The sequence below is a fragment of the Geotrypetes seraphini genome, chromosome 19, assembly GCF_902459505.1.
Source record: "Geotrypetes seraphini chromosome 19, aGeoSer1.1, whole genome shotgun sequence".
Lineage (NCBI taxonomy): Eukaryota > Metazoa > Chordata > Amphibia > Gymnophiona > Dermophiidae > Geotrypetes > Geotrypetes seraphini.
In genome coordinates, this window is record NC_047102.1 from 23792540 (window position 1) to 23802707 (window position 10168).

The 10168-nt window shown below is 43.0% G+C and overlaps 1 protein-coding gene across 1 annotated transcript in view; it reads left to right on the forward strand.

Annotated features, from left to right (window-relative positions):
* The window catches only part of TSG101 (tumor susceptibility 101), a 67421-nt gene extending 57328 nt beyond the window's left edge, over positions 1-10093 (forward strand). The window contains exons 8-10 of the mRNA XM_033927853.1: positions 1913-2115; positions 6846-7085; positions 9566-10093. Coding sequence (XP_033783744.1) covers positions 1913-2115; positions 6846-7085; positions 9566-9655 — 533 coding nt within the window. The 3' untranslated portion in view covers positions 9656-10093. The remainder of the gene's footprint in view (positions 1-1912; positions 2116-6845; positions 7086-9565) is intronic.
* The last annotated feature ends 75 nt before the right edge of the window (positions 10094-10168 follow it).

Genomic DNA, 10168 nt, shown 5'->3' on the forward strand with positions numbered 1-10168 from the left:
GTCACTTTATCTCAAGAAAGATATAGTGGCACTAGAAAAGGTTCAAAGAAGAGCGACTGAGATGGTAAAGGGTATGGAACGCCTCTCATATGAGGAAAGACTAAAAAGGTTAGGGCTCTTCAGCTTGGAAAAGAGACAGCTGAGGGGAGATAGGATTGAAGTCTACAAAATCCTGAGAGGAGTAGAACAAGTAGATCGATTTTTCATTCCATCAAAAATTGCAAAGACTAGGGGACACTCGAAGTTACAGGGAAATATTTTTAAAACCAATAGGAGGAAATATTTTTTCACTCAGATTAGTTAAGCTCTGGAACGCGTTGCCAGAGGTTGTGGTAAGAGCGGGTAGTGTAGCTGATTTTAAGAAAAGTTTGAACATTTTTTTTTTATTATTTATTCAATTTATTTGGAAGAAAAGTCCATAGTCTGTTTGTGAGAGACAAGGGGGGAAGCCACTGCTTGCCCTGGATCGGTAGCATGGAATGTTGCTACTCCTTGGGTTTTGGCCAGGTACTACAGACCTGGATTGGCCACCGTGAGAACAGGCTACTGGGCTTGATGGACCATTGGTCTGAGCCAGTAAGGCTATTCTTATGAAGGTATACAGTATATATAGATATATAATAATTAGAATATTCTAGTTTTATACTTCATAGCATCGGCTTTCTTTCCCTCAAGGATAGTTCATCCTTTTTTATCCTCTACGGCTATTCTTTTCATGTGATTCATGCTTTTGTTACATCAGAAAGTCTTTTCCCCTTTTCATTGATATGTACTCTGGGACATGATTGATTATAAGAACATAAGAATAGCACCAGTCCAAGTACAGCTCCCTACGGCACTCCACTGTTTATTCTCCATTGAGAAGAATGACCATTTAACTCTACCCTCTGTTTCAGCTGCTCATTTGGTCTGCTGCTCCATGTGGGTGCATTTACCAGTAGTCTTTTCTTATTTGATTCTTGAATCTTTTTGGCATCATTTTGTAAACCGTTTTGATTATAAACGGTATAGGAATTTTTAAAATAATGAATTAATCTCCATTGTCTTTATTTAGATTAAGAACATAAGAACTGCCATCTCCGGATCAGACCTTCGGTCCATCAAGTCCGGCAATCCGCACACGCGGAGGCCCAGTCGGGTGTACACCTGACGTAATTTTAGTTGCCCATATCCCTCTATGCCTCTTGTAAGGAGATGTGCATCTAGTTTGCTTTTAAATCCTAGAACGGTGGATTCCGCAATAACCTCCTCTGGGATTCTCCTGCCTCTAGGAGGTTATCTATTATTTTCTTAGCCTCCATACATACAGTTTTTCTTGGAATCCTCCTTTTACGTCTAAAAAAGCATGAAGTTCTTCTATTCATGTTTTCCATTATGCTCCTTTGTTTGCCTCTGCGCTCTCGTAGAAGACATTGTGTCTTGTTTTTTTGTGAGGCAACTCAAATTTTTCTGAGTTCTTGGAACACAACGCTCCCTCCATTCCTTTTATTAAAGCTGGAGAGTCCCACATGTGAGAATATGCTGCCTGCTTGTCTAAGGATAAAACACAGTTACTTACCTTAATAGGTGTTATCCTGGGACAGCAGGTAGCTATTCACACAACCCGCCTATCTCCCCTAGTTGGCTTCTGCGCTTGGGCATAGAACTGACGACTTCGCGAGCTGGCGTCAGGCGGGAAGGCACTCACGCATGTGCAGGTAGTCTAAAAGCTTTTTAAAGCTTAAAGTAATTCTAAACTTTTCACTGTCCGTACCAGGGCTCCGTGGATAACGTCACCCCACATGTGAGAATATCTGCCAGCTGTCCCAGGATGACATACATTACTGTGCTTTATCCTTTAATAAAGAGGAGAATGGACTTAAATATATAAAAAGAATAGTTACTAATAAAATCGATGCATTTATTACTGCAGGTCCTACTCGAGATGGCACTATCAGCGAGGATACAATACGAGCCTCTCTTATTTCTGCTGTCGGTGATAAACTGAGATGGCGAATGAAGGAGGAGATGGATCGTGCACAAGCAGAGCTGAATGCCTTAAAAAGAACAGAAGAGGACCTGAAAAAAGGTCACCAGAAGCTCGAAGAAATGGTAACCCGTTTGGACCAAGAAGTGGTATGTTATTAGCAAAGAGAATTTCTATATATTTTTTCTTCTGTACTTACTTTGTTCTGCTAGCTAGAGTAATATTTGATACTCCAACGTTTGACTATATATATAACGCCAGTTTTAAAAAAATTACACTGGCTCCCATTCCCTCAGAGAATCGGTCATAAGGTACTTTCATATATGCAACAGCTGATATGTTCTATGGCCCCAGTATGGTTTCAAAATCTTTGGAAAGTCTACCATCTCGGTCGTATATTAAGATCTGAGGGATGTATGGGGCTTGTTAGTGATAAGCAAGCCAAGATTCACCATAAGAGAATCAGTGATACGATGTTTTCAGTGGTACGAGTACAACTTTGGAACTCTCTTCACAAGTGTGAAGTTCACTATTACAACTCTTGAGCGATTTTTCAATTTTGCATATGAAATGGATTCATGCTTGTGACTTCGGGGTGGTTTGAAAAGTTCAGTAAGAAATAAGTTTAACAAATATATGAATAATAAAGAAAAATCAATTATTTCTAAACATAGGGCTCCTTTTACTAAGCTGCGATAGCGGTTTTAGCGCGTGCTAGACCTTAATGCCAGCATTGAGCTGGCATTAGTTCTAGCCGTGTAGCGCACACTAAAATCCTGCATGCGCTAAAAACGCTATCGCAGCTTAGTAAAAGGAGCCTATAGTCTCCATTGCGGTCTGTACACTTTGGGCTCCTTTTACTAAGGTGCGCTAGCGTTATTAGCGCGCGCTATTCCACGCGTTAAGGCCCTAACGCACCTTTGTAAAAGGAGCCCTTAGTCCCGTGAGTGTCTAGTTTTTCCATCCTGCCAGAAAAACAGGTTTTGTCAAATTTTATAAAATATTTGTTAAACTTGGTTTTCTTTACCAGACTTTTCAAACCGTCCTCAGAACTGTTGTAGCAAATTTACTTTGAAAATGTTGAAGAAATAGTACTTGTAGCATTTTTCACTGTTGAAAATGACATTTTCATTTTTCATATATATTCTGCCAATCAAAATGTATTTATTTTTCCCATTTGTACGTATAATTAGGTGGATCACAATAAAAACAATCAAAGAATTTAAAATAAAAATCGCATAACTACACCAAATACAAAAGACATACCCCACCCACTACAAACAAAATATGCTGCAGTAACTCTATTTGCACTATCAACTCCAAACAGTAGGGAAGGCAAGATTTGCGGGATATCAAGAAATAATAAACTTAACTCTTAAATGAGTTTTCAAAATATTTCTTAGGGGTCCTTTTATCAAGCTGCGGTAGGGGGGGGTTTTAACGCGTGTAATACCACACGTTAAACCACCTGCCGCGCTAGCCACTAACGCCTACATTGAGCAGGCGTTCGGTTTTTAGCTGGCCACGGGGGTTAGTGTGTGATGAAATGTCCAACGCGCTAACCCCGCTAGCGCGACTTGATAAAAGGACCCCTTAAACTGTATCATATTTTCACATAGACCCAGGTACGCAGGCAGCTGATTCCATAACAATTGAGCAGCCACTGAGAAAGCAACCACCTTTGTATCTGCATAATGCACTTGGCTTAACCTCAAAACTATCAAACACTTCCTTTTTTACTGATCTCAAAGAGTGTGCCGGCTTATATAACCACCAAATCTATGACAAATACCAAGGGGCAATTGCTTCTTTCAGTTGATGTAGTGTGGTGGGTAACAATTGAACATAACATTTAAAACAAAACAATGCAAATCAATTGCCAAAGTATAAAACTTCCTAGAACAAACCATGTAACTAAAGCAGATTGAAACAAGTGGAGGGGCATAATCAAAAAAATCGTCTAATTCCCCTTTTGACCTAAGTCCCTAAACGTTCAACCCAGAAGCAGGGAAAGTGTCCATAACCAAAACAAACATCCATGTTTTGATTATGGCCTTCCTCTGCCTAAACGCCCAATCTCCACTACGTCTACACATTTTAGCCATAATGAAACAAAACAACGTCTAAGCCACAAACGTCCAACAGAAGGGCTTTTAGGCGAAGGAGGAGCCAGTCCTTTGCCTAAAAGCTGGATTCTGTAACTGGTGTCTGTCAAAATCACCGGTTACAGAATCACCTCCCTCCCCACAACCATCCAGGCAGGAGGGTGCCCAAGCCCTCCTGCCATGGCAAACTGCGACCCCTCCCTCCCGACAACATCGGGGCAAGAGGGAGCTCAAGCCCTCTTGCCCCAGCCAACCGCAGCACCCCTGACATATCGAGGCAAGAGGGAGCTCAAGCCCTCTTGCCCCGGCCAACCGCGGCACCCCCGACATATCGGGGCAAGAGGGAGCTCAAGCTCTCTTGCCCCAGCCAACCGCAGCACCCCCGACATATCGAGGCAAGAGGGAGCTCAAGCCCTCTTGCCCCGGCCAACCGCGGCACCCCCGACATATCGGGGCAAGAGGGAGCTCAAGCCCTCTTGCCCTGGCCAACCGCGGCACCCCTGACATATCGGGGCAAGAGGTAGCCCAAGCCCTCTTGCCCTGCTGCAGCCGCGACCCCTCTGACTCGATCGGGCCAGGAGGGAGCCCAACCCCTCCTGGCCCAGGCGACCCCCCTACCCCCACCTCCCACTACATTACGGGCGGGAGGGATCCCAGGCCCTCCTGCACTCGACGAACCCCCCTCCCCTCAACATCCGCCCCCCCAGAACCCACGACCCCCCCCCACACCTACCCCCCTTCCCCGTACCTGGTTTGAAGTTGGCCGGACAGACAGGTGCCCAAACCTGCCTGTCCGACAGGCAGCCACCGGCAGAATGAGGCTGGATTGGCCCAGCCATTCCAAAGGCCCGCCCACAGGTGGGGCCTAAGATGCATGGGCCAATCAGAATAGGCCCGGGAGCCTTAGGCCCCTCCTGGGGGCGGGGCCTGAGGCACATGGGCCCAACCGGCTTGGGCTCCCTCTTGCCCCGATGTGTGTGGGGGTAGGGGAGTGATGCATTGCGGCAGGAGAGATGCCTCATCTCCCCTACCGCGATGCCATCACTCCTCTACCCGAACTGCCGCGGGTCGCGGCAGTTCGGGTAGAAGAGTGATGGCATCGTGGTAGGGGAGATGAGGCATCTCTCCTGCCGCGATAGTTAGGTTGCCGGGCCGCTGAACTGATGGCGCCAGCGGCCATCAGCTCAGCGGCCCCTTTTTCAGCACTTAGACCTAGTTTTCTTTCGTCTAAGTCAAACAGGTCTAAGTGCCGACTAAACTGATTTGGTTATAGGTGTTGTACGCCTAGGTGTAGGTCGGCCCACCGCCTGCCCTTTCCCCTCCTCTAAACACACCTCTTTTCTCTCTGTGCGTTTAGAGGCAGGGGAAAGGCCTAAGCTGTTTTTAGATACGTCTAAAAACCAGCTTTGGTTATGGGTACTTGGACGATCAGGCTTTTTGATCGTCCAAGTAGCCATTTAGGACACTTTTTAGACGTTTTTGTTTTTTGATTATTACCCCCATAGGTTTTTAGTTTTTTACAAAAACCTAAAGTCTTTTTCCAAATGTGCCTCTGGAGGAAGTTTGTTCCAGAGTTGTACTTAGGCTTTGGTACCAACTTTGAGTTGCTATAATAAAAGGGTCCACAAGTAGTTCTTTGACATGAATTAAATAAAATTTGGGTTTTATTAAATACTAGTCATTTAGCCCATTACATTAACGGGTGCTTGAATGTGTCTGTCTGTCTGTCTTTCTGTCCCTCTCCCTGCCCCTATGTCTTTCTTCCTTTCTTTCTGTCTCCCTCCCTCCCGCTGTCTTTCTTTCTTTCTAACTGTCTCTCTCCCTGCCCCTATGCAGCATTCCCTCCCCCTCCATTTCCCTGTGCAGCAGCATTTCCCTCCCCCCACTTCCCTGTGCAGCAGCGGTATTTTCCTTCCCCCTCCAGGTCCCTGTGTAGCAGCAGCATTTCCCCTCCCCCTTTCTCTTCCTGCGGTCTGGCCTGCTCCGTTATTCCCTTGCCGGAGTTTATTTTTAAGTTTAAAGGTGCCTCGGCGGCTCCTCTCACGATCCCTGTCTGCGTCGGAAGCCTTCTCTGACACAGCTTTGGCTCGTGAGAGGAGCCGCGGCGGCAGCTTTTAATTTAAAAATAAACTTCAGCCGGTATGACCGCATTTCCTTGCTTGAGGAGGTGGAGAGCAGGGAGTCCAGTGCTTTTCATTGTCTCTGTTGGCCACTGGCACAGCTATGTGTGCATGTGCACTCTTGCCGTCCACGGACCTACGGATCACACAGGTAAGAGTGCGCATGCGCACTTAGCGTTTTATTATAGTAGATGCTTGAAGTTGCTATAAAATTTTATTTAGGCAATAAAAAGCACAGGGATGTGTTCTACTGACGTTCTTAAATATGCCTCAACCAGGCTGAAAGCTGTGTCCTCTGCATGATCAGGAAGCCTTTTAGGGGATTAAGGGATAGCAGAAATGCAGTTAGCAGCTGCCTTGGCACTGCCACTAGCCAAATTTATATTACAGTCAAAAGTCATTCACTTCTGTGGTATCTGCCTGTGTCAGGTGCAGGGCAGACCTGTTCATTCTAGATTAATGTGTTGGGTGTTGCTTGTTCAGCAGTTTCTGAAGAATAAGTTACTCGGTGGCTAGGAGTTCACACTAAGACTTAGAAAGTTAACCTTTATAATGTGAAGTTCCAGATGTGGGGAGTACCTGTGATAACACTTGTGTGTTGTAACCTTGCATTGTCTGCAGGAATAGCTCAGCGAGCTTTCCCTCTCGTTGCAGGCAGATGTTGATAAGAATATTGAACTTCTGAAAAAAAAGGATGAGGAGCTCACTGCTGCTCTGGAGAAAATGGAAAACCAGTCGGAGCAGAGTGACATAGATGAAGTGATTATTCCTACAGCGCCTCTTTATAAACAGATTCTGAACCTGTATGCAGAAGAAAATGCCATTGAGGATACTATCTTTTACCTGGGAGAAGCGCTAAGGCGTGGCGTTATAGACCTTGAAGTTTTCCTAAAGGTAGGTGCCAGTAGCACTAAAGCAGTAGAAGGTAGTGAGAAATATACTATAGTTTAAACAAAGTACTGTAAAGGAAAAGAATTTGCATTAAAGAGACAGTTTTCATTCATTTTTAAGTTGGGACCATTTTGGATTCTAATGAGCTGAAGAAAAGCTGCCAAATATCTTCTCACAGCTGACCAGTATGTGTTAGTGACATCCATCCCCCACCTTCAAACTTCATTGGAGAGCATCTTCAAGGCTGTGAGCATTTCCAAATACATTGTTTTGTCAATTGAGAAATGCCTTATCCTTCAAGCATGTGGCTCTTCCTCCTCATCCACGTTCCCCTTTCTGTCCTGAGCCTAGGCCGAGTAGCAGAAGAAAAACCTAAAAGACAGCAGGGGCCGCCCCAGGTCCTTGCCACAATCCATGCCTTCAACAGTAGGCTCAAGTTCTGTGATTGTCTTGTATATAAAAGTGCCTGCAAGAAATTAAGAAAAAACTAACTGTGCACTTTTGTGATGTGATAAGTCTTTTTTTTTATGTAGATACTTTTCCAAGGTGTATAGTTTTCTCCCCTACCCTGAGAATGCCTTCTAGTACACAGCTGAAAATTACACTCAGATGCATACTTTATTTTATTTTTTTGCATGTAGGGTGAGGAATTAAATAATAAAAAATCAATATAAGGGTATCTTATCCATAGAAAGGGTTTTGATTATTCTTCATCCCAGTTCGGGTACTTTAAATGCTTTTATAGATGAGATTTGTAAAATGACCATACAAATCCACACACGTTTTTTGAGCCAGGTAAATTTGAATACATTTATATTTGATAAATATGCATTCACATAGCAATTCCACTCGAGCTGTGCCCCTGAGAAAGCTTATACGAGTTGATCACATTAAAGTAAATGCCAGGTTTCTATGTGTCAACCTTGTCATATATAACAGCCAGCTATTTTGTACATGTGAAGTGCTTTATAAAAGTTACCCCTATACGTCTACAGTGGTTATTTCACATGCTAAGATGATTTAATTATGCCATTAGTGTGTGCATCTGTCAGATTTGTAGTCAGTGTTGTTCAAAAGTAAAAATGCTTGTATTTTTGAATACCAAAGTAAAAGTACAGTGAAGAACACATTTAAAATGATGTAAAAAAGTTATTGCCATTTGCTTTTAGTAAAACTAAATTTTGAAAATGGCTGTCACTCATACAAGTGTGCTTGGGAATCATAATTAAACTACCACAGCTAAAAAGGTTCTTTCAGATCAGACCAGCCTGCAGATAATTGGTCAAGGGACTCTTATCTGAATCACTTGACTTCCATATAGCGAAGAATACTTATCTACATTAGAAGCAGTGTGGTCTAATTCATCTTATGCTGGCTAATTACAAAGAAAGCTTTCACAAAGGTGGAATCACTGGCCATGGTTCTAACAATTTTTCGTTTGATGGCAAATTGTTTGAATATCAAAGAATTCATGCAACATCATCAAATGTGTGGGAACCCTTCTGTCTTGGGGCCAAACAAGCAGGCTTCTTCTCTAAAGACTATCCATCCAATGGACAGTTGCCAATGTGACTATATTCCTTGGGATGATCAGCAGTCCTGTTTATGTTCCCACCAGGAATTGCTACAGCTTCACCTACATGTCACCAACTAACTCATCACTGGGTTTTTTGGGGGTTGTGTTTTTTTTGTTTTTTTTTGGGGGGGGGGGGGGGCTGGAGACCAGTAACCAGTTCAATGTACACAGTGAACTCTGCTGTTCTTATAGTTTTTATTCACTGAACAGCAAGATTTAAGATGAAATGATCCATCATTTGCAGTAGCAAAATCCTATTCCAGATTTTTGGTTTACTAAAGAATTGATAGTCACATCTTGCTTCTGCTTTTACTTTAACTACAAGCATCAGATGTAACTAGGTAAAAGTAGTGAAAACAGGTAAAATTACTTGAGTATACATCACTGCTTCTAGTTTATTGGCAGCTGCAGCTAAAGTTTAACCTTAAGATTAAAAATCAGCAATGGGGAGAGGGAAATGTTTAAGGAAAAGGGTTATACTGTGTTTGAAAAGATGGCCTCAAGTTTAAGGGTATGCTTGTATTCACATAAGTCAGAGTGAGCAGACAATCTTCTGGCATGGTTGCCGATAGTCCCAGTAGCCTGCTGTATGAAAGGCCTAGTTCAATTTTGGGTGAAATCCTGCATGAATTGGTTTCCAGAAGCATGGCTGTTGTATGAAATAGGCTGTCAAGAGTCTTAAAAAGGGTAGCCCTGGGGAGATAAGTTATTTGTATATGTTGAAAGCACCTGGCCTCTTGTAACTGTTTGTTGTTCTGCTTTAATAAAAATCATTTATATCTTAAAAGGTAATTTTTGAACAGTTTGGCCAATACATACTTAACTAGCCTTAGCAAGTTTTAGGATTGTCCAGAATTAAGTTGTCATGTTTAGATGGCTAACAAGAGTTCTTTGTTTGTCTCCTTAGCATGTGCGTCTCCTCTCTCGTAAACAGTTCCAGTTGAGAGCGTTAATGCAGAAAGCCCGAAAGACAGCAGGATTAAGTGACCTCTACTGAACCAGTTTCCTAAAGAAACCATGGGGCTGTTCAAACTACTTCCTGAAGAAGATGCCGCCACCCGTAAAGTTATTCTAAATGGATGGTTCCTCACTTAAGGACTGAGGGCTGAAGTGCACTTTGTATTGGAATAAAACTGGCTCTATGTTTTTAATTAAGCTTGTTTACTTGCTGCTTTGTTTAGTGAGGTCAAGCGGTGCAGATCAGGGAGAGGAATTTGTGCTGTTTTTCCCATGGTGTTTGTCAGTTAATCTATGTTGATATGAAAAGTTGGATCAGGACTTTGTGATTCTGTAAATGAGTGACCAGACTTCACTACTGCGCTCAGTATGTAAGAACTGTCCACTACCTGTAACCCATCAGTTTATTTCAGAAGTTGAAGTTGGTACTTAACTTTTAAAAAGTAATTAAAAATCTAGATTTTCTATAGGAAATGAACCCTGTTTTTGAATCTTCATGCTATGATATAAGAGAAGTGGTGTTGTAATGAATGTAGACTAAGCTTCCTCTTGC